This window comes from Lontra canadensis, unplaced genomic scaffold (assembly GCF_010015895.1).
Source record: "Lontra canadensis isolate GAN:19392208 unplaced genomic scaffold, GSC_riverotter_1.0 scaffold222, whole genome shotgun sequence".
Lineage (NCBI taxonomy): Eukaryota > Metazoa > Chordata > Mammalia > Carnivora > Mustelidae > Lontra > Lontra canadensis.
Window position 1 is genome coordinate 56,851 of NW_022631216.1, and position 24,221 is coordinate 81,071.

General features: G+C 39.7%; 1 protein-coding gene across 1 annotated transcript; it reads right to left on the reverse strand.

Moving 5' to 3' along the window:
• Nucleotides 1-15,125: 15,125 nt before the first annotated feature.
• Nucleotides 15,126-23,377, reverse strand: LOC116862141 (butyrophilin-like protein 1). Its single transcript, XM_032849283.1, has 9 exons — nt 23,296-23,377; nt 20,854-21,204; nt 19,987-20,268; nt 19,645-19,845; nt 19,102-19,122; nt 18,985-19,011; nt 18,777-18,803; nt 16,466-16,492; nt 15,126-15,802 (listed from the first exon to the last, which is right to left on the reverse strand). The coding sequence occupies exons 1-9, from the start codon at nt 23,375-23,377 to the stop codon at nt 15,279-15,281; spliced, it is 1,542 nt and encodes a 513-aa protein (XP_032705174.1). The 3' UTR covers nt 15,126-15,278.
• Nucleotides 23,378-24,221: the final 844 nt, after the last annotated feature.

Below are 24,221 nucleotides of genomic sequence, written 5' to 3' on the forward strand. Positions count from 1 at the left end.
AAACTCTTTTCCTGAAGATTTCCCTTCAGAAACCTTCTACAACTTTCCTTCACAAACAACCATCTCATTTAGGACAAAATTACCTTCTTTTACCTTCAACAAAATGCACTCCCATTCCTTATCTTTTTACATATCTCCTACTTTTCCACAGAGCTGTTTCCCTTATTTCCATCAGTCTTAGTTACAGAATTTTGTATTCTTAGAAACACCTTAATCTCTAGTCAGTTAAGTATTGACCAATTGTGTACTGTTACAACAGAATTCTTTAGATGGCAAATTTATGAGACAGTTAAGCACAAAACATGTTTACCAACAGATTTAAATATTATTTTCTTTGCTATAAGAAGTCAAAAGCACAAACCTATACCCAGTAATTAATGACTTAACATTTTATCCTATTTTGAAAGACCTAGATTTCCAACAAATTTAATTCCATTTATCAACTAAGCAAAACTTTATAAACTTTCAGGTTACCAAAGAGTTTGAGAGCTATATTAACAATTACCCATGAATACTTTGAGACAATTAACCATCAGTTTAGTTATCTTTTTGCTAACAAATTGCAACAGAGGTAACACAAGGTTATTTGACTTTCAGTAGACCTTGGTAGAATAAAAGTTTCACATTTACTAATGTAACTTCAAAGACATGTCTGTCTTAATTAAACCAACAAACTTAACTTAGTTTAAATACTGACTTATGTTCCACGTGGCTCCACCCCATTTTCAGTGTTTACCTGAGACACAGGTGGGGAAATCTGGAGTGGGGGGGGGTGTTAGGTCCAGGGGGTGCTCTTCTTGCTCCTTGACAGTGAAGAAAGAAGGAGCCTTAGTGCATGGTCCAGAGGCCAGTCATGTAGGCCACACCCACATTGGTGCAGAAATAGGGGAAGGGGGAGACAGAAGAACAAAGTGCTGCCAGAAGGCAGGGAAAGGACACCCAGTTTTACAGCTCATCAGCTCCAACAGAGGAGCAGACACCATGATTTCCCACCAACAAATGGGGAGGGGTCAGGCAGTACACATCGGGCCAGAGAAGATAGGGAATTTCCCTGAAACAAAGGGAGTTTTTGTAGCTGCTTGGGAATATTCATTTAAGTCTCCATCCCGAGTTAGACTAACCACAGTTTGCTCCAGTTACAATCATTAACACGGGAATTGAGTGAGGGAGAAGCCTACACATCTATTAGGAGGAACAAAGGGAGATAAAAGTCAGAGTCCCCTTTGCTAGGTATGGCCTGTGTATCCTCCAGCAACCTGGGTTTACTAGAAGAAGGCTTATTTATGTAAATATTATCTAATATGTCAGGATGGAGTTTACTAGCTAACTCATTCAGGCAAACACATTCTGCAAAAGACCCTTAGGTCGGGGTCCTGGTGTGGAGCAATGAAGGCCTACTACGTATGAGCAATGAAGGTATCCTAGGTCCATTTGCCCTGTTTCCTTCAGAGGAGATCTTACTGATAGATCCTACTGAGGCCATGCAGTGTTACAGGAGCTCAGTCCTTTCCTAAGTTTTGCAATCCAAATTATTTCCAGTGGGTTAAAAGGCACCCCAAGGTAGAGTCCTTGGGAACTGAAGAAGACTACTGAGGCCATGCTCCCAGAAAAGTAAAGAAGGTCCATTACTAAATCCCCTCTGACACCTGGGTGGCATCCCATGCAGGATGTGTCAGAGGCTCCCGTGTGTCAAAAGCAACTAGAGGCGTCCCTCAAGACATTGCTATTGATCACGTTCCTGCCTTCCCCAGGAAGGCATTCCTGCCATAAAAGGCCCTGGAGGGGTGCCGGCTTCCCTCCTCTTCCCCATCACATCCTAGGCACTGATGGGTGCCTGGTGAATGGACCAATATAGTGCCCTGCCATGCCATTGTCTGTCCTGAAGATTGCCTACTGTTTGCCATTTTAACCCATGGAAAATACAAGTTTTACAAGGGTAAATCACCCAATTTTATAGCTCTAAGTAGTTAAGGGAGACACTGACAAGAAGCAGTAAAGACTGAAATCCATCATGGTCTATGTGACATTCCAACACATGTGGTCCTTAAAGCCAACTTCCCTAGGAAACAGTCCCAAGTTGCATTTTAATTCAATAGGGTACTGGTTTCGGCCAGCTCCCAGTGGAGTTCCTGCAGCCAGAAGTGGCTAGACCAGGAATGTGGAGGGGATCACATTATATCAATCAGGAGGAAACCTCACATGGGAGTCTTAAGATTGGCAGCTGTCCTGGTGACTCAGATGGCTGTCCCATGCCCAAGACAGACAACTTTGTGTAAGAACAGGAATAAAGAGAGGGCATCAAGTTTCTGGGTCTTATTACCATTCTGGCCAGGGTACTGACTTCCAGCCAAAAGGCAGAAGTTCTCCTCCCTGTAGAGTAGCCACAGGCTAGAGGATTACAGACTGAGCAATTGACATGCAAGTGTTCCAATAAGACCATACTCCTTGAAAAGCCCCTGAAATGAGACTAAAGGAAGAGGAGAGAAAGTACTCACCAATTTTGCACCAAAGCTCAGAGTCCAAATGTAAAGACTCACAGCCCCACCCTTGGGCACCAAATGATGAAGTTCTAGAATATAGGTGAGGTTCAGTGGGGTGAGGTCTGGAGCCAATGACTGAGAAAGAATTCCTGAGACATCCTTGGTGAAAAATGGTGGTTTATTAAAGCACTGGGACAGGACCCATGGGCTGTGCTCAAGAATTCTTTCTTGGCCGTCAGCTCCAGATCTCACCCCACCGAACCTCACCTATATTCTAAAAATTCATCACCCAGGGTCCAGAATTTCGAGTGTGAGCTTGCCTGGGTCCAATGGTGTAAAATTAATCTGAGTTCTCCTACTTCTCTGAGTGTCGCTTGGTTTCTCACTGGTCTGATTTTTATTTTCCTCAACATTAGGAGAGAAACATAGGAGAGAATGCTTGGTGTGCAAATACAACACATATTTATTTTAAGATATAGGAGTAGAAAATACCAGTTATGGAATGTCATTTACATTTTCCAGATCACTGACTCACCATGACCCCTGGTTCCCAGGCATAAGTGACTTATTGAGGACACCTAAATCCTTGTCTTTGTTTTAAGAAGTTCCTGGATGCCTGAGAAGACATGTAAACCAGACCATAATTCATAATAAAAACGTTGAGCCCCAATCAAAGATGAGACTCTCTCTTCTTTCCTTTCCGAATCTTCCAGACACTCTGTATCTGCTCTATCTTCAATAAACTCTGCTCTCATTTTCTCTCAGTTCATATTTGATTTTTATCCTGTGCAAAGTCAAGGACCCTTTTAGCCAGTTCTGCAGGAACCCCCTTTGGGTTCTTGTGATGTAGTCTTGGAATATAGGTGAGGTTGGGAGCCAACAGCCAAGAAAGAATTTTTGAGACATCTTTGGTACAAAAAGGTGATGTGATTTTATTAAAGAATGGTGACAGGGCCTATGGGCAGAAGAACCTGCACTGGGGTTGTGAGGAGCAACTGATTATATAATGTGGTGTTGGGGAAGGTAAGGAAAAAGGGAGGTGTCCAAAAGGACTTTCATATGCTAAAGAAGAGCCTCAGGATACTGAAGGCCTTGCTATTATCAAGCTAAGTATGTTTTTCCCTCCAGCAAATCATTCACGTTAAGTAAATTGTAAGTTTCCTGGAGGAATGTCACACATACCCCACCCAGGAGTGGGGGAAGAAGGGGAGGTTGCTTGGTGTCAGTTTTTGCTCTCTTTATCTAGCCTTCTGCTCCCTCATCTCTTGGAGCCAGTCAGTCTGCATCACTTCTGTCACAGATGGTTGTACTACCTATCTCTTTTCTCTTTTCCTTTTTCCTAGGCAAATATTAGAGCATCTTCTAGCACTCTGCTTTCAAATGCCTACTTTAAGATTTGTTATTAATAGCACCAAACTTAGGGCCCCTGGGTGGCTCAGTCAGTTAAACATCTGATTCTTAACTTTGGCTCAGTCCATGATCTCACGGTCATCAGATCAAGCCTTGCATTGGGCTCTGCTCTGAGTGTGGAGTCTGCTTAAGATTCTCTCCCTCCTGGGATACCTGGGTGGCTCAGTTGGTTAAGCAGCTGCCTTCGGCTCAGGTCATGATCCCAGCATTCTGGGATCGAGTCCCACATCCAGCTCCTTGCTCGGCAGGGAGCCTGCTTCTCCCTTTGCCTCTGCCTGCCATTCTGTCTGCCTGTGCTCGTTCTCTCTCCCTCTCTCTCTGATAAGTAAAAAAAAAAAAAAAAAAAAATTCTCTCCCTCCCTCTCCACCTGCTCCTCCCCCAAATTTCTCTTTCTCTCAAATAAATAAATTTTTTTTTAAGTATGAAATTTTTCCAGCATCAGTTTCCTTCCATTTTTCCAGGAATATATACTAATTATTATTGTGTATGTTTTACACATACACAGAGCATTTACTACTTATAGAAGACCTGTTTTATACTATTGTATAACAATATTCAACTAAGTAAATTTGAAGATCTAATTAGCTCTATTAAACAATTCATGAATCAGGCAGCACCCTATCTATCAAGTAAAGAGGCGCTGTAAGGGGTTATACAAAATGTAAGGTTTTTATAGAAGGAGGGTATGAGCAAGAAAGTTAATAGTAAAAGAAAAGGATTATTCAGGAGAGGCCGCTTTCTAGGGCAAACAGCACAATTTATTTTAAATTATTGTGGGGGCATCTGGGTGGCTCAGGTAGTGTCTGACTTTTGATTTCTTCTCAGAATAAAGACAAAAGCCTGGCATTGGACTATGAGCTGAGCATGGAGCCTGCTTAAGATGCTCTCTCTCCCTCCCCACCACTTGTGTGCTATTTCTTTTCCTAACATAATTAATTAATTAGCTAATTAATTAATTGCATAACATATCCTCACATGACTACTGTAGTTGATTTTTTAACTAGTGTTTCTCAACAGCTTAAGACATGTTGGAAATAATTCCCTTACTGTTTCTTGATTTAAATATTGTTTTCAGAAACTTTTTTTATATACTCAGCCTGGTCTCAGACTTACTTGCAGTATAGTCTACAAACATGAGAAGGCAGCATCCATAAAAATATTACTAGCTTCAAACAGAATTGCTGGGAATTTAATATATATAAAATATATATAAGAGAGAGAATGCAGGTAAGGGGAGGGGCAGAGGGAGAGACAAAGCCAGATTTCAAGCAGACTCCAAACTGACCACAGAGCCCAAAGCACAGCTCCATCTCAGATCATGACCTGAGCTGAAATAAGAGTTGAGCACTTAATGTGTTGATTGAGACGCACAGGCACCCTGTGAATTATACATTTTATCAGACTATTCATTCCTTCTGACTTTCCTCCACATATTCAGCCTGCTACTCACTCAATGTATTTGTCTAGTCCTTTTAAAAAAATTAATTAATTAATTAATTAATTAATTTTTAAAAGTAATTTCTATACCCAACTGGGGGCTCAAACTCATGACTCCAAGATCAAGAGTCCCATGTTCTACTGACTGAAACAGCCAAATACCCCATATTTGTCTAGTCCTAACTCAGTTATACCAGTTACACTTCTTCTTCTTTATTGGTAAGGATATTAATATTGATATTTTTGTACACACAAGTCTTTTCCCCTTTGTTCATTAGTTATCTCTAATCTGAGTACTTCCAAAAAACATTTACTTTATGATTATGTAAAAGTTGCTTTTTTTTTTTCCAGGTTCAGTATCATAACTGCTGGGTCACCTGAAGGAGACCATTCCTAATAACATAACAGATGATGGATCTGTTCTTATACTTCAGCAGTCACTTAAGATCATGAGTTAATGTTTGTATATTATGTCTTTCTCCATCCTTTTAACTTTGACCTATTTGTGTTTTTTATTTAAAATATTTCTCTAGTGGGCAGCGTATATTTTGCTATTTATTTTCTTAATCAACCCAATGACCTTCCTTTGCAATTGATGTCATTGCTGATACGGTTCAAGTCTATCAACTGTTTATTTTCTATTTGTTCTACCTATACTATATTAACTTTTTCTTCTTTTTCTGTTTTAATTAGTTGACTATTTTCAATGATCCATTTTATTTCCTTTTCTGGCTTAATAGCTATAATTTTGTTGTTATATTAGTGGTTGTTTGCAGTTTATAGCATTCACATTTATCTTACAATATTCTAACCTCAACTGCTCTTATTTTACTTCATGTCTGTTAGGAGACTTACAGCAATGTATTTTCATGTGTTCCCTCCTGGTCTTTGTTCTGTTGTTGTCATACATTACATTTTTTCTTCTGCTATAAATCCCATGCTTCATTGTTACCATTTTTGTTTAAGGAGTGGCTTATTTTGTAAAAATTTTAAACAATAAAAAGAAATCATTCTATAATTACCTAGACAGATACAATTTCCAATACTTTTCATTCCTTTGTATAGATACAAATTTAAATTGGTTACCATTTTCCTTCTGTCTAAAGGGCCTTTTTTATTTCTTTTTATTTATTTATTTATTTTCATCATAACAGTATTCATTGTTTTTGCACCACACCCAGTGCTCCATGCAATCCATGCCCTCTCTAATACCCACCACCTGGTTCCCCCAACCTCCCACAGCCCCCTGCCCCTTCAAACCCCTCAGATTGTTTTCAGAGTCCATAGTCTCTCATGGTTCAACTCCCCTTCCAATTTCCCTCAACTCCCTTCTCCTCCCTAACTCCCCTTGTCCTCCATGCTATTTGTCATGCTCCACAAATAAGTGAAACCATATGATACTTGACTCTCTCTGCTTGACTTATTTCACTCAGCATAATCTCTTCCAGTCCCGTCCATGTTCCTACAAAAGTTGGGTATTCATCCTTTCTGATGGAGGCACAATACTCCATAGTGTATATGGACCACATCTTCCTTATCCATTAATCCGTTGAAGGGCATCTTGGTTCTTTCCACAGTTTGGCGACCATGGCCATTGCTGCTATAAACATTGTGGTACAGATGGCCCTTCTTTTCACTACATCTGTATCTTTGGGGTATATACCCAGTAGTGCAATTGCAGGGTCATAGGTAAGCTCTATTTTTAATTTCTGAGGAATCTCCACACTGTTCTCCAAAGTGGCTGCACCAACTTGCATTCCCACCAACAGTGGAAGAGGGTTCCCCTTTCTCCACATCCCCTCCAACACATGTTGTTTCCCGTCTTGCTAATTTTGGCCATTCTCACTGGTGTAAGGTGATATCTCAATGTGGTTTTAATTAGAAACTCCCTGATGGCTAGTGATGATGAACATTTTTTCATGTGTCTGATAGCCATTTGGATGTCTTCATTGGAGAAGTGTCTGTTCATATCTTCTGCCCATTTTTTTTTTTTTATGATTGTCTGTTTTGTGTGTGTTGAGTTTGAGGAGTTCTTTATAGATCCTGGATATCAACCTTTTGTCTGTACTACCATTTGCAAATATCTTCTCCCATTCCGTGGGTTGCCTCTTTGTTTTCTTGACTGTTTCTTTGCTGTGCAGAAGCCTTTGATTTTTTATTATTATTATTTTTTGATTTATTTTCAGCATAACAGTATTCATTGTTTTAGTACCACACCCAGTGCTCCATGCAGTCTGTGCCCTCTCTAATACCCACTCAAAAGTTTATTTTCGCTTTTGTTTCCTTTGCCTTTGGAGACATATCTTGAAAGAAGTTGCTGTGGCTGATATCAGAGATTACTGCCTATGCTCTCCTCTAGGATTCTGATGGATTCCTGTCTCACATTGAGGTCTTTTATCCATTTTGAGTTTATCTTTGTGTATGGTGTAAGAGAATGGTCGAGTTTCATTCTTCCACATATAGCTCTCCAGTTTTCCCAGCACCATTTATTGAAGAGACTGTCTTTTTTCCACTGTATATTTTTTCCTGTTTTGTCAAAGATTATTTGACCATAGAGTTGAGGGTCCATATCTGGGCTCTCTACTCTGGTCCACTGGTCTATGTGTCTGTTTTTATGCCAGTACCATGCTGTCTTGGTGATCACAGCTTTGTAGTAAATCTTGAAATCAGGTAACGTGATGCCCCCAGTTTTGTTTTTGTTTTTCAACATTTCCTTAGCGATTCGGGGTCTCTTCTGATTCCATACAAATTTTTGGATTATTTGCTCCAGCTCTTTGAAAAATAGCGGTGGAATTTTGATCGGAATGCCATTAAAAGTATAGATTGCTCTAGGCAGTATAGACATTTTAACAATGTTTATTCTTCTAATCCAAGAGCATGGAATGGTCTTCCATCTTTTTGTGTCTTCTTCAATTTCTCTCATGAGTGTTCTGTAGTTCCTCGAGTACAGATCCTTTACCTCTTTGGTTAGGTTTATTCCCAGGTATCTTATGGTTCTTGGTGCTATAGTAAATGGAATCGATTCTCTAATTTCCCTTTCTGTATTTTCATTGTTAGGGTATAAGAAAGGCACTGATTTCTGTACATTGACTTTGTATCCTGCCATGTTACTGAATTGCTGTATGAGTTCTAGTAGTTTGGGGGTGGAGTCTTTTGGGTTTTCCATATAAAGAATCATGTCATCTGCGAAGAGAGAGAGTTTGACTTCTTCATTGCCAATTTGGATACCTTTTACTTCTCTTTGTTGTCTGATTGCTGTTGCTAGGACTTCTAATACTATGTTGAACAAGAGTGGTGAGAGTGGGCATCCTTGTCGTGTTCCTGATCTCAACGGGAAGGCTGCAAGCTTTTTCCCATTGAGGATGATATTTGCTGTGGGTCTTTCATAGATAGATTTGATGAAGTTCAGGAATGTTCCCTCTATCCCTATACTCTGAAGCGTTTTAATCAGGAATGGATGCTGGATTTTGTCATAAGCTTTTTCTGCATCAATTGAGAGGACCATGTGGTTCTCTCTTCTCTTATTAATTTGTTCTATCACATTGATTGATTTGCGAATGTTGAACCATCCTTGTAGCCCAGGAATGAATCCCACCTGGCCATGGTGGATAATCTTTTTAATGTGCTGTTGGATCCTGTTTGCTAGGATCTTGTTGAGAATCTTAGCATCCATATTCATCAGTGTTATTGGTTTGAAATTCTCCTTATTGGTAGGGTCTTTGCCTGGTTTAGGGATCAGGGTAATGCTGGCTTCATAGAAAGAGTCTGGAAGTTTTCCTTCTGCTTCAATTTTTTGAAACAGCTTCAGGAGAATAGGTGTTATTTCTTCTTTGAAAGTTTGGTAGAATTCCCCTGGGAATCCATCAGGTCCTGGGCTCTTGTTTTTTGCGAGGTTTTTGATCACGGCTTCAACCTCCTTACTAGATATCGGCCTATTCAGGTGGTCAATTTTTTCCTGGTTCAATTTTGGGAGTTTAAGTTTTCCAGGAATGCATCCATTTCATCTAGGTTGCTTAGCTTATTGGCATATAACTGTTGATAATAATTTCTGATGATTGTTTCTACTTCATTGGTGTTAGTTGTGTTCTCTCCCTTTTCATTCATAATTTTATGAATTTGGGCTTTCTCTCTTTTCTTTTGGATTAGTGTGGCCTAATGGTTTATCGATCTTATTGATTCTTACTGAATCAATCAATCAAAATCTTATTGATTCTTTCAAAAAACCAGCTTCTAGTTTCATTGATACGTTCTACTGTATCTCTGGTTTCTACCTCATTGATCTCAGCTCTAATCTTGATTATTTCCCTTCTTATGTGTGGAGTTCGTTTGATTTGTTGTTGTTTCTCCAGTTCTTTAAGGTGTAGAGACAGCTGGTGTGTTCTGGATTTTTCAATGTTTTTGAGGGAGGCTTGGATGACTATGTATTTCCCCCTTAGGACTGCCTTTGCTCTATCCCATAGGTTTTGGACAGAAGTGTCTTCATTCTCATTGGTTTCCATGAATTGTTTCAGTTCTTCTTTGATCTCCTGGTTGATCCAAGCATTCTTAAGCAAGGTGGTGTTTAGCTTCCAGGTGTTTGAGTTCCTTTGGAACTTTTCCTGTGATTGAGCTCCAGTTTCAAAGCATTGTGACCTGAGAATATGCAGGTAATTATCTCAGTCTTTTGGTATCACTTGAGTTCTGATTTGTGACCCAGTATATGGTCTATTCTTGAGAAGGTTCCATGTGGACTTGAGAAGAATGAGTATTCTGTTGTTTTAGGGTGGAATGTTCTTTATATATCTATGAGGTCCGTCTAGCCCAATGTGTCATTCAATGCTCTTGTTTCTTTATTGATTTTCTGCTTCAATGATCTGTCTATTTCTGAGAGAGGTGTGTTAAGATCTCCTACTATTAATGTATTCATATTAATATGACTCTTTATCTTGATTAATAGTTTTCTTATGTAATTGGCTGCTCCCATATTAGGGCCATAGATATTTACAATTGTTAGATCATCTTGGTGGATAGTCCCTTTAAGAATGATGTAGTGTCCTTCTGTATCTCTGACTACAGTCTTTAGTTTAAAATCTAATTTATCTGATATGAGAATTGCTACCCTGGCCTTATTTTGAGGCCCATTGGCATGAAAGATGCTTCTCCATCCCTTCACTTTCAGTCTGGGTGTATCTTTAGGTTCGAAATGGGTCTCTTGTAGACAACATATGGATGGGTCCTGTCGTTTTATCCAATCTGCAACCCTGTGTCATTTTATGGGCGCATTTAGGCCACTCACATTAAGAGTGATTATTGATAGATATGTTTTTATTGACATCGTGTTACCTTTGAGGTCTTTCTGTAGATTGTCTCTATATTTCTCTTCAATGCTATTCTTAGGACTTTTCCTCTTTTATAGAACCCCCCTTAATATTTCCTGCAGTGTTGGCTTGGTGGTTGCATAGTCCTTTAAGCCTTGCCGGTCTTGGAAACTCTTTATCTCTCCATCCATTCTGAATGTCAGTCTTGCTGGATAAAGTATTCTTGGCTGCATGTTCTTCTCATTTAGTGCCTGAATATATCTTGCCAGCCCTTTCTGGCTTGCCAAGTCTCTGTGGACAGGTCTGATGGGCTTTCCTCTGTAAATTAGGAGCCTCTTTGTCCTAGTGGCTTTCAAGAGATTATATCTACAATTATGATTCCTCAATTTGACTATCAAGTGCCTTGATGTTTTTTTTGGAATCTATAATCTTGGGTGGAGACTGTTCGGCCTCTAGTACATGAATGCTGGTTCCATTTGCGAGATTGGGAAAATTTTCATGAAGAACTTGTTCCACTATATCTTCTAGACTTCTTTCTTTCTCATCCCCTTCAGGGATTCCAATAATTCTGACGTTGGAACGTTTCATGGCATCATTTATTTCCCTGATTCTGTTTTCGTAGCCTCTAAGCTGTTTGTTCCAGGCTTCCTCCTGAACCTTTCTCTCTATCTGTTTTTCCTCCAGATCACTAATTCTATCTTCTGTCTCAGTTACCCTAGCTTTGACAGAATTTAGATTAGATTGGAACTCATTGAGAGCATTGTGAACCTCATCCCTGGTAGCTTTTAGCTGTGCCCTAACATTGTGAACATCCTGTCTGGTCGCTTTTAGCTCAGCCCTAATCAATTCCGTTTGGTCATCCATGGCTTTCTCCAACCTAGCTATTGCCTGGATAATTGTTAGCCTGAATTCTCTTTCCAACATATTGTCTATGTTGATAGCCATTAGCTCTGTTGCAGAGGGTCCATCCTCTGTATTTTTCTTCTGTTGGGCATTCCTCCTCCTAGTCATTTTGGTGAGAGATGACTGAACAGATGTAGCTGGTTGTATCGACCGTGGTGCAGTCTGGGTGCACCCTGGAGCACTTCTGAGCAATCAGGATTCCCCCAAGAGAAAAAAGAAAAGAAAAAGAAAAAAAAATAGGAGAGAGAGAGAGACAGGAAAGAAATGGAAGATAAAAGAGAAGGTTCAATCCAAATGAGCCCCAAGGTAAGATTTATGAATCTTAGCTTCTCAGGCTCTGTAGCACGGCTGGGCATTCTGACATCTGGCGAGGCTCCCAGCCCCTCATAGGAGCCAGACCCCATGCAGTATCCGGCGAGCTGACGGCTCAGGGACCAAGACCTGGTTTCTCCACCGCACTCTCTCTGGCTCAGTGCCAGGGGAGGCTGTCCTGGGTCCTGGGACTTAAGCCCCTATCCCTAGCCACCCCGATTTCCCCCAATATCCCCTCGCAATCTTTTGCTCTTTTGGAGTGCTTTCAACCAGTCTCCAAGTTAATGCTGGTCCCCAGATGCAGGGCATTCTTATATTAAGGGTATTACTTTCCAGTTGGTCGCCTCTGGTGGCTCCCTCCCCCTTTTGTTTATCTTCCGATATCAGTCCAATGTTCCCACTCTGCTTTACCTGCCCATTGGTGTCTTCTGCCCCTGTAGAGATGCAGACGAATATAATTCTGATCTCAGGCTGATTTCATGGGTGATCAGAGTTCTTTGGTAGGTAATCAGCTCACTTTAGGGTACAGGTTGAAAAGGCGCCTCCTCCTACTTCCCCACCATCTTGTCTCCCCCCTCCCTTTTTTTTTTTTTTTTTTTTTTGCCACTTCTTAAAGTGTGGGTCTCCTGGTGATGATTTTTGTTTTGTTTTTTTGTTTTTTGTTTTTTTCTGCTTTTTTGTAGATGAAAATATCTTTATTTCACGTTTGCTTTTGAAAATTTTTCACTGAGTATTAAATCTATTCTGGTATATTTTTTTCCAGTATTTTAGGTGTTCTTCCACTGTTTTCTCACTTGCACTGTTTACAGTGAGAAATATTCTGTCATCTTTATCTTTGTTCTTCAGTAGATATTTTAATTTTTTATTCTGGCTTCTTTAAACCTCTGGTTTTAAGTAATTTAATTTTCATGTGCTATGTGTTTTCTTAATATTTGCACTTTGAATTCATTGAACTTTGCTATAGAATGAATATCTGTGTGCTGTCGAAATACATATGTTGAAACCTGATCTCCAAAGTGATGGTATTTGGTGTTTCTCATTGGGGAAATAATTAAGACATTGGGGCAAGCCCTTATCAATGGAAACAGTGCCCTTATAAAGGAGACCACACAGAACTCCATCACCCCTTCAGTCATGTGAAGATACAGTACAAAGACAACTATCTATAAACCAGGAAACTAGCTCTCACTAGACATCAAAACTGAAGGCACCTTGATCTTAGACTTCTCAGCCTCCAGAATCATGAGAAATAAATTTATGTAGTTTATATACCATTAAATCTATGGTATTTTTTAGAGCAACCCAAACAGTCTAGGACAGCTTTTTTGATCGAGAGTTCATAATGATCAAATTTAGAGTATATTTTTGGTTCTTATTTTGTGAAAAAAAAATTTTTTTCTGTTCACCTTGCTCTTCTTTTCAAGGACTTCAGTTGCCTTTCTACTGGGCTCTTTAAAGATTTCTCATAACTCACTAATACTCTATATTTTTAAAATACTTTTCTTTTTCTGTGTGTTTTATTTTGGATAGTTTCCATTTCTATGTCTTCAGGTTCACTGATCATTTATTTCTGAAATGGTTAATCTGCTGCTAACCATATCCAAGGCAATTTTTATCTAACACGTTTTCATTTCCATGTAATGAAGTTGAATTTGGGTCTTTCTTTTAAAAGTCTAGTGAACTTGGGGTGCCTGGGTGGCTCAGTGGGTTAAAGCCTCTTCCTTCGGCTCGGGTCATGGTCCTGGGGTCCTGGGATCAGGTCCTGCATCGGGCCTGCATCAGGCCCTCTACTCAGCAGGGAGCCTACTTCCTCCACTTTCTCTGCCTGCCTCTCTGCCTACTAGTGATCTGTCTCCCTGTCAAATAATGAAATAAAATCTTAAAAAAAAATAAAAGTCTAGTGGACTTTAGGAATATCTGGAATATAGTTACAACTTTTGCTTTAATACCCTTGTCTGTTAAATCTAACACCTGTATCAGTTCCATGCTAATTTCAATGTATTGATTTTTTGTTTATTATGAGTTGGATTTTCCTGCTTCTTTCCAAGCCTGGTAATTTTTGATTAGATGTCAGACACTGTTCATTTTATCTGGTTGAGCTATGCTCTGGCATGAAGTTAGAAACTTGTAAATAACTTGATCTTGCCTTTAAGATTTGCTCATCAATATTGGATCAGTTTTTAGCCTAGGGCTCATTATTCCCTGCTGTTGGGGCAAGATTCTTCTGGGTATTCTATCCCATATCCACAGAATTTACCAGGTTTTTCAGTCTAGCTCACAGGAACACACTCTCTTCTTATCCCTGCTTAAACACTAAGTACTGTCTTCTGTAGTCATCTCATTTGAATATAATAGGTTTGATTAGATGCAGAAGAAGGGCCTTTCCTTACCTCTGCTGGTAGATATAATTCCCCAAAATATAAAGTAGTCATTTCCCTTATTAATATCTTAAGCAAAGAAATAAAATGTCTCTCTCTTTTTTTAATTAAATACCTCAAAATGCTCTTACCTTTTGGTTTTCCCAGACCTTATCATGTTAACATCATCACATTTGTTAGAATTGGATTCTGACTGATACTTCTTTTTTTCTTTCCTCAAATTATACTTGCATTTAAGATATAGATTAGCATGTATTAAATTATAATTTATTTATTTATTTTAAAACGTTTATTTATTTATTTGTCAGAGAGACAGAGAGAGAGAAAGAGAGCACAAGCTGGGGGAGCAGCAGATAGAGGAAGAAGCAGGCTCCCTGCTGAGTAAGGAGCTATATAGGATAGGATCCCAGGACCCTGGAGTCTTGACCTGAGTCAAAGACAGACATTTAACCAACTGAGCCACCCACGTGTCCCTCAACCTACAATTTAACTTTTCTTCCTCAACATTAGAAAATAGCACTATTTTATTGCTTTTATTTAGCATTGCTATGAGAGAGGTGAAGAGGTTTATCTAATTTTTATTCCTCTGAATACTGCTTTAGCAGTGCCACTCAAAAGTGTTGGTCACAGACCAGTGAACTATATTAACTGTTTCTTACAGGTTCTTTATGAGACAAATACAGAACTAGAGTATTACAGACATTTTAGAGCAAATTGACAGAGTAATTTTAAGCATATTGAATCTAACAATAAGCTTATTACAGCTTGTAATTGTAACCATTTTTTTAATTTTCATTTTTCCAGTAATTTATCCTGGAAAATTATCAGTCTGTGATATATTAGATATAAAACAAGAAACAGCATTTATAACAATAACAATTACAAACAAAAAATTTTGTCTCTGCGATTAAGAAACAGTGCTCATCATGGGAACTCATGGAGCCTCAAGTCAAGAGGCCTCATAATCAATGAACTTGAGGTCACACATCAGAACTGGCATTTTGGGGTTTATAGAGAATAGGCTATTGTCTTCACTGTGTAAGTTCTTCCTCTAAGTCACTTAATATTGCTCATATGGGGAATGCTCCATGAATTTAATGTTGAAGTAAGGATAGAGTGATCCAGTGAAGCTTTCCTGGGTAAAGGAGAAGATGTGGGTACCTTGAATCATGTCATAGAAAGAAATGTCTTTGTCTTCATAATCCAAAAAAATCACAATCTTTTGTGGATCCTTTTCTATCTTGAGATCTTCTTCCAGGGAAATGCCTTGAGGGCCACAGATGAGAGCCCTGCATTTACATCCTTTCTTTTCTAAGACTCGGAATTTCTTTTTTTGTAGATCTGTGGATAATCCACTCTTGCCTGTGAGCTTCTCATAAATGCCTAGAGTCCACTCATCAGTGTCCTTAATATCCACTTCCCAGTAATGTCTTCCTGAGGTGAAGTCTTGCTGATTTAGTGTGATATGGTTGCAGTCTCCTCTCTTATCACTAAGAGATAGATCCTGTGTTTCCTCTCTGAAGTTCTCTTTGCTCTCTGGGTCACAATTATTCGGATGGATTTCTTGATTTATCATCACATTGGCTGTGGGGAAAGAAAAAGGAAGGGAAGGGCCAACATTACATATTTTAGAAGGCTGTTGTGCATGTGAAACCTTAGAGAAACAGGATCAAATAGTGAAAGAACACTTGTCCTCTGGATGTGTGTGTGTGTGCTGGGGAAGATGGAGCTATGAGGTGCTCTCACCATGGGTTCAATGCTGCTTATCTCACCTTATCTTACGTATGCTATTATCAGTGTCTTGGCAGAATGCAGGAGTGAGCTGTGACTTGCAGTGTTTACTTGACAATAGTGTTCTTTCTTAATTATCTACAAATTAGAACTATGTTCTTTAATTAGTAATGGGCTCCATGTCAGCTGACCTCTTTACAAAGAGCAGCTAAGTTACTCTCATCATTTTGAGTACTTTTTACTCAGTTGGGGATTTCCTTCATAACCAAGTGGACCTCCCTTCCCCCCACCATAGGTGAGAAGCCATGCCAATATATGAAGGTGTAAATACAACCAGAGTACCTAATCCTAGCAGTAATTCTCAGTCCGGGCCAAAATTAATGATCTTCATGTACTTCCCTCTCTTTACCAGAATAGTGGTTCTTCTGTCTTTTCAAGTAAGAGATGATGAGGATATCAAAGGATATCAAAGGGCAGGTTGGAAAGGGGTCCAAAGATAAACAAAAAGCCACTCACCAGGCTGGAACTTTTCCTTCCTCCAGTCTGAAAAAGAGCAATACAAACTGAGACTATGATGGAAACAACCACAGAATGAAGAGGAGGGTCACACTTCCTTTTCTGGCTCATTGCTATCTCTTCTCAGCTCTCTTTCCCTCCTCCTCTGAGCCCCTTGAACTCTCAGTATCCAGAAACTACAAGACAAAGGGTGTATTTCCTCTGTGCTGCCTCAGATTAGAAATGATCCCCTCATTTGGCCCAATGCTAAGGAAGTAAGTCTGGAGAACTCCTGGAGCATGGTCTAGTGTTCTAGGCAGCTATGCTTTTAAGACCTTTGTGGCACTCCTCATTGAGGATGAAAGCTATAAAATGTCCTTTTATTTTACTTTATTTTATTTTATTGTTTTATTTCAGGGGTTTCCCAGGCTATGGCCACGTAAGAGTAGAGTTTAAGCTTTGGACCAAGGCTTTTAAACTGACCTCTTTAAATTTTAATGCTTGTAATCACATTTTTAATATTTTCCTCCAGAGATAGACTCTTCATGAGGAATAGAACTATATCTGCCTCTGCCTGGGGCCACTTCTCTTATGGCAGGTCTTGTGATTTTATTAAAGATTGGATATGGGGCGCTTGGGTGGCTCAGTTGGTTAAACCTCTGCCTTTGGCTCGGGTCATGATCCCAGAGTCCTGGGATCGAGCCCTGCATCAGGCTCTCTGCTCAGCGGGGAGCCTGCTTCCCTCTACCCCCTCTCTGCCTGCCTCTCTGCCTACTTGTGATCTCTCTCTCTCTCTCTCTCTCTGTCAAATAAATAAATAAAATATTTTTAAAAAAAGATTGGATATACTCTTAGTTTCTTGGGGCACGAGGCAGATAAGAACTTATCCATAATTCTTGATGGTCTCTCACTTAGCTGTCCACTTCTAAGAAGGGTAGCACTCTATTTATAGAATTGATGAATACATGAGTTAAGAGGGGCTTCTGTGATCTCTTCATCTTAGAGATAAGAAGGCTGGTTCAAGAAAGCAAAAATGACTGAATTCCTCAGCTGTCATTGATAGAGTTGGAACAAAAACCTGTATGTCCTCATCCTTACTACACTTTGCTCTCTCCTCTAGAAGCAGCTCCTGAAAGAAAATCTTAGTAGAGGGTCACCTGCCTTTGGATCAGATCATGATCTCAGGGTCTTGGGATTGAACTCTATGTGGGGAATCCCTGGTTAGTGGGATGCCTGCTTCTTCTCTCCCTCCCTCTTGCTCATCCTCTCTCTTTCTCTCTCTCTCTCTCACACAAATAAATAAATAAAATCTTTGAAGAGAAAAGAAAGAAAAGAGAAGAGAAAGAAAAGAAAGAAAGAAAAAGAAAAGAAAGAAAAGAAAAAAAGTAAAGAAAAGAGAAAGAAAGACAAGAAAAGAAAAGAAATAAAAGAAAAAAGAAAACACTCTTAGTAGAAACTGTTTATCCAACTTTAACCCTTGGGAGGAGCACCTTGACCCTGTCTTATCATAGTACTTATCAGGCTGTGTGCAGTTGCCTGGTTCTTAGCTTACTTCCCCCAGTGGATTTCAGGGTCAGAGACCATGGATTATGCCACCAACATCTAGCACAGTATCAGGCATATAAAAATTGCACAACTATATATTTAAGGAAATATCTAGCATGCTTTTGAGGTCTAACTCTGTATTGCACATGCACATACACAGTCTTAAACAGAGGTAGTACTTGGACACAGATATTAGAAGATATAAAATAGCCAGTTCCCTCTACCACCAGATAAATAAATTTTTATGATGATATTAAAGTATTTTGAAAGATGGTTTTTCAAGCTTTTCAAACATAAACCTTGTTCCTGTGTATTGAACTTTACTTTGATTATTTCACATAAGTAAAATAAATAAAATAATAATTAATATATTTTTCCCAAATATAAAATATGTTAGCTGCTCTTTTGAACTTTATTCACTGTATAGAAATGCTGCTATCATATAGGGTGTCTTTTATTCTTCCTAAATCCCACCAAAATTGCTCTGATTTCTGTCTCTTCGTTCTCTATAGTGGATGGGTTAAAAATTCTTGTTGAGTCCTACTCTAGCCACATGGAATTCACCAACCAATAGTTATTTTTTCTTTATACTTAGCTGACAAACAATTGAATATTTGACCTTCCAAATACAAAAAAGAACTGTAGATCGATACCAAATAAATCTTCACAACTTTCAGGTCGGGGTGTGTGTGTGTGTGTGTGTGTGTGTGTGTGTGCTTATGTCTCCACTTATTATACTTGGAATATTAGAGGCACATGGCAAGACCTAAGCCAGAAAGTTACCTACCAGGATACAGCCAGGCCTTCTTCCAATCTAAAACAGAAAAAATCCAGTTAATATAAGGCAAGACATCCAAAACATCATTCTTCTCCCCACCCCTTATTTTTTTTCACAAGTCACTATTAAATCTTTCAGTCTTAACCTCTGAAGAGAGGAAGCTGAGAAAGTGTTGGACATCAAAACATTGAGGGGCATGGGAAACCCAGTCTCTTACCTGTAAGGTATAGTGCCTTTCGCTGTTCTGAAAGAAACAACATTCAGTGAGAGACCTACAACAGATGTAGAAAGGGGAGCAAATTCTACACAGGGCATGAGGAGAAGCAAGACTCACCAAGCTCTGCCTTGAGGTTCTCTGAAAGAAGAGATATAAAATCCATCAAATTGGGTTTTAGCTGCTCTTGATTTCATGGAGTAGCTGAATGGATTCAATGTGGCCCACCATTAGGAGTCCCATAGTTAAGTAGGTGGGAAGGATTAGCAAACATACATGTGGACTCTAAATGATAAGTGCTAGGAAAAGTTACATGGGAAATGTCATAGGGTTACTGAGGAAGGAGTGCCCATGCTTTGTGGGAATTCAAGCTTTCTTAGGTGTTACAGAAGCTAATTCTGGAAGGAAGAATAGGAGGAGAAGATGGGGAAAGACATTTACGCAAGGAGAAACAACACCACAGTTTGGGTACAGACCACTGCCCACAACTTTCCAAGTTTCCCCCATGGTTTCTTCTTTTCCATAAGACTCCAGCTTTATGGAATTTTGATACTCCATGTTTTTCTTGAGGTCCCCTTTGACAACTTTTATTTCCCCACCCACCTTATACAACCTGCACCCCCAGCTTCTCCATGAACCCTATTTGTCCTGTGGTCACAATACCTTTGGCCTTAAGTGCTGTTTCCTTTTCATTTCTCATCTGATCTCTTTCACGAGATTCTCTTTGCTTTTTCTTTACTTCTCTTTCTTTGGCTTGGTGTTTTCTCCAGCCAGTGTAGCTGATCCCAAGGAGAAAGAGCATCAGCACAGGGACTGTCCCAGCCAGGGCTGCCTTCCATGGGTCCATCCTGGGGAAGAAGGGCTCTGACACAGGCAAGTGAAGACATAGTGAGGACTATCCTGGAGGCCATCCTGCCCTTCCTCCAAGGCTCCCTCAGCCCTCCTTCCTTCCTCCCTACCCTCACCACACACCCAACTCTGCTTTGGGGTTTGTGCCTCATTCACCAGGGAGGAAAATTGCTGATGCTTTCTCCTGTCCAGAGAGGGGATTCTGGATGGAACAGGTCACGTTGCCCAGAGAGCTATCTGTGACCACAAGAGATGCTTCCACACAGAAGAGCCCATCTTCATCCTGGGTCTGAAACTCAGAGAAGGACTGTAGATTCACTCCCATCATGTTACTCCACTGCACCCTGGGTTTTGGGAACCAGCCATCTGCAGAGCACAACACTCGGATCCCACCATCCTCAGGTCCCATCATACGAACATGAGGTGCAGAGCCCAACCCTGAAGAGAGAAGGCATGTGTTAAGGCCCGGAACCTTGGGGCTCAGGAGTCCCTGAGGCTGAAGGCCAAAATGCCCTCACTAGACTGATAAGTAAACTGAAGCTCAGAGGTCAATAAACCTCTCACAGTGAATGTTAGGGCAACCTGTGATTCAGTTTTGAAATCAGCTTGATGCCTTTGCACTATACTGAGACTAAGAGAGCTTGGAGTCATTTCAAGGAGAGAGAAAAAAAGGTACAATTGAAGTTAGAAAAGGAGTTTAAGCCTATAAATTGTCTTTCTCTACTGAATGGATGAAAATGAATATCTGAGGGTGTCAGTACCTGTCTGAATTAATATTGTCAATTAATTTTCTGGGGCCTTTTAGGATACAAAAACATATTCAGAAATATTGTCTTTTGTTGATGTTTAAAAGTGAATAGAGCATATAGTCTTAGCATCACTGTATACTTTAAGAAATTGACATTCTGCAAGGTAAATTAGCATATCAATATATGGAAGATCATAAGAAATGCCAGGTTAGGAATCCAGACATCCTTTTTCTCTCTGCTTCACACCATGACACTTTGTGCCAAGTAAACATACCTATAACATGCAGCTCCACAGTAGCCTCTTGGGAGCTCTGACCATCCATAAAATGACACCAGTACTGGCCATGATCAGAGGCACGAACATGTTGGATCAGCAGGGCCACACCTCCTTTGCTGATGGAGTTCCTCACGAACTCTGTCCTGCCACGGTATTCCAGCATTTGCTCCCCACCTTGTTCCTGTCCATTCTGGTACACAAACACAGCGGGGGAGAGTTGGTTTCGGTACCACCGAATGTGCATGTGGGCTGCACTCTGCTCAGGGGACAGCTGGCAGGGCAAAGTGGCATCTGCCCCTAGTAGAACCATGATGGGCTCAGCTGGTCCCTTCACAGAAAACCTAGACGCTGCATGAAAATCAAAGACAGATTGTGGAAATGAGTGAGGGAGGATGAAACAAAAGACCCATCTGCATTTCTTATTTGCATTGTTTTATATGTCTTAAAATATATATCTCCATAATAACTTCAACTATGTTCTCCAGAGGTAACAACTACCGATAGTTTGGCATTTGAAAAGACTGTTTTCTATGCATTTACAAATAGTATTTATTTGTAAGTTATGTAAAACCTACAAAAACTAAATAAGAGACTTATTTATAATTAAATGTAGCAAAGTAACTTATTAAGCAATTATCCCTTCTTTTGGTAGGAGAGGAGTGAAGTTACTTCTCTCCACACTCATCCCTTTCTCTCCCAACACACTACTCCTAAAAGGGTAAGTAGCCATTTCTGATTAAAGATTTAGGTTCCTCTGTGTTGAGGGGTGAGGAAAAGGATTAACAGTGTTTTATATCAAAGTGAAATGTAGAATTTATAAGGTTAGGTTGCTTTTTAATTTTTTTAAAATAACTATGAATGCTTAGAATCATAAAGAATCGTTTTTCATAAAAAATATTTTCTTGAGAGGACTTAGAAGCCAGTGGTTCCAGGGCGTAAGAGCAGGGCAGTCTTTATCAGAGAAGATGGTTGTTTTCCTGGGTCAAAGAAGGAAGATGCTGCAAGTCAAAAATGGGGACTTTGCTTAGCTTTGCTAATCTCCTTTGTCAAGTCACTTAAACCATCTGTTTGCAACTTACTTTAGTATAGAAATCAATAACTAAAAGGTGACTGATGCCCCCTGGGCAAAACTTGCACTGGCAGAGGCCAAAGATATTGTGGCTCTTTTGAATGGTCAGAGCTTAAGGGCCCACAAATGTAGTGACCCTGGAGTGGGAAGAATTCAAAAAGGCATGGATGTGAAGGGGCCCAGGAGTGTTGCATACAAATGGCAAGGCCACGTGGGCTTAAAGGAAAAATCCCATGGCCAGACTGCCCCAGAGAATGTGGATCAGGCAGTCCTGGGCAAGAAGAATGACACTGGCCATTAGGCTGGATGAAGGCTGTGGTGTCCCTTCTTTTCTATTTCTGTGTAAAACCCACAGTACTCAACAGATACGTGTTCTTAGTTAACTGATACATGGCTAATGGCTATACATGTTCTATGAGTCATTTAATTTAGGAAAAGGTATTTGACATTGCTTATATCCACAATGTTGTATAAAAGTTACTCTATTTCACATAAATAGAATAGAATAGAATCACTAATAGAAATAGAATCACTACATATCAATTTCTGTAATAAGAAACATCCAACCATTTTAGTACATATAATTTAGCTCTATCTATTGTTTTTGACACTGTCTATACCATTGTGTTTAAGCTTTTCCTGTATCAGGGTAATATTTATATTGCTTCCAATTTATTATTACTACAAACAGTCCCACAATAAACATTTAATACATTATACATATACACATGGGAGAGATTTTCTTTATGATAAATTCTTGTGGAATTTCTGAGTCAATATGTGTGGAAATCAAACATTTTAGTACTCCCTGCCTAACTGACATCAAATTAAAGAGATTTTAATGAAAAAAGTCATTATTGTAATCTCATAGCTGGTTTCTCTCCAAACCTTGAGTCTGAAAACTTTATCCTGAGAGCCCTTTCTATTTTATGAAAGAAGGACTCAAGTGCCAGAGGGGGGGAAAAATGATTTGTCAAAGATCATAACCAGGGATTCCAAATTTGTTGTACTCATACTTAGGTTTTCTTGGTAATGTGAACATTATAAAGTGTATTTTCACTGATACTGTTTCACTGAAATTAAGCATGCTAAAATCACCCATAGTCAATAAAGATTTAGCTAAACAATACAGTTATAGTTTTATAAAATCTACCCAAAGTAGTAAGGGGTGTGTATATAAAGATCAGTCACATTCTTATCCAGAAACTTCCAGTCTTCTGTTGGCACAAACACAGTTACAGTTCCCCCCAGTATAACAGCCTTTGAGAGGAGGTACAATGACAACTGATGAATGATCAAGATTTTTCATCATCTGAGAAGAGCCGTTAAAAATAAGTGAATATATAAAGAGAAAGAGAGAGAACACTGACCTGCTGAGTACCATGTAGACACCTGGAGAAGGAGGAGAAGAAGGAGGAAACCAACAGGAGAATAGTCTGGAGAAACCACCATCTTCTTCAGAGTAGAAAGTGAAAGCATGAAATGTCACTCTGACAAGGAAGTAGTCTGTAAGAGAAGGTGGTGAGAAATACACCAGAGTGAAAACTTTCAGGAAAAACAAACAAACAAACAAAAAAAAGCCACATTCAAAGATTTACTTTTATACAGTTTTTTGGCTGTGTTTCTTCACAGAGCGCCACCAACTCCAACCCTCCCCCAGTGGATTTTCCCTCTCTCTCTTTCTGAAAACCATTTTCCCAGCAGGTGTAGAAAACCATAAACCACTCTTGTGTCCTGTGGGCTTTCTTGAAATTGAAAAGGAATTCATTTTGAGAAAGGAAGGCAGACACAAAATTAGACCACTCCTATTGGCCAATCTAGCTTCTTCCTTCTTGCCTTTGTTCATTGATTCATTCATACATTTACTTATTTATTTTTACTATAAACACTCTTGTGGCTTAACTCCAGCAAGAGAAGAGAGTTTTCTCACTATGTGACCAGAGCTCAAACCCTTTTGATTTTAGGACCCACAACTTCCACAGACACACCTCCACATCACCACACATTTCTCTCTTACCATCCAGATTGAGCCAGGAGGCTTCCTGGAACCTCTTTATTTCCTCAGTTAAACTACAAGTCCCAGCTCCAGAGACATGGGTACCTGGTTGTTCTCATGGTCAGAATCCAAAGGAGTGGGTGCAGGAGCTGGGAATAGTAGGTTTCTAACCCATCCCTGGACTGTAAAAATATTCTTAAGAGGGGGACAAACAGGGCTACCAAAAGACACTGACATGTGAATGCCTCTCCTAGAATGAGTCCAGTAAGAAAGTTACAACCGGCCTGCAGCTCTTGCAGT

Excerpts from the sequence above, each read along its gene's own strand:
- LOC116862141 (XM_032849283.1), bottom strand. The coding sequence starts at position 23,377 with ATGGTGGTTTCTCCAGACTATTCTCCTGTTGGTTTCCTCCTTCTTCTC. Across the intron at positions 19,846-19,986 it reads ATCAGCAATTTTCCTCCCTG|AGCCCTTCTTCCCCAGGATG; the intron begins GTGAATGAGGCA and ends TGCCTGTGTCAG. Across the intron at positions 15,803-16,465 it reads GAAGGAAAAGTTCCAGCCTG|CCAATGTGATGATAAATCAA; the intron begins GTGAGTGGCTTT and ends CTTTCCCCACAG.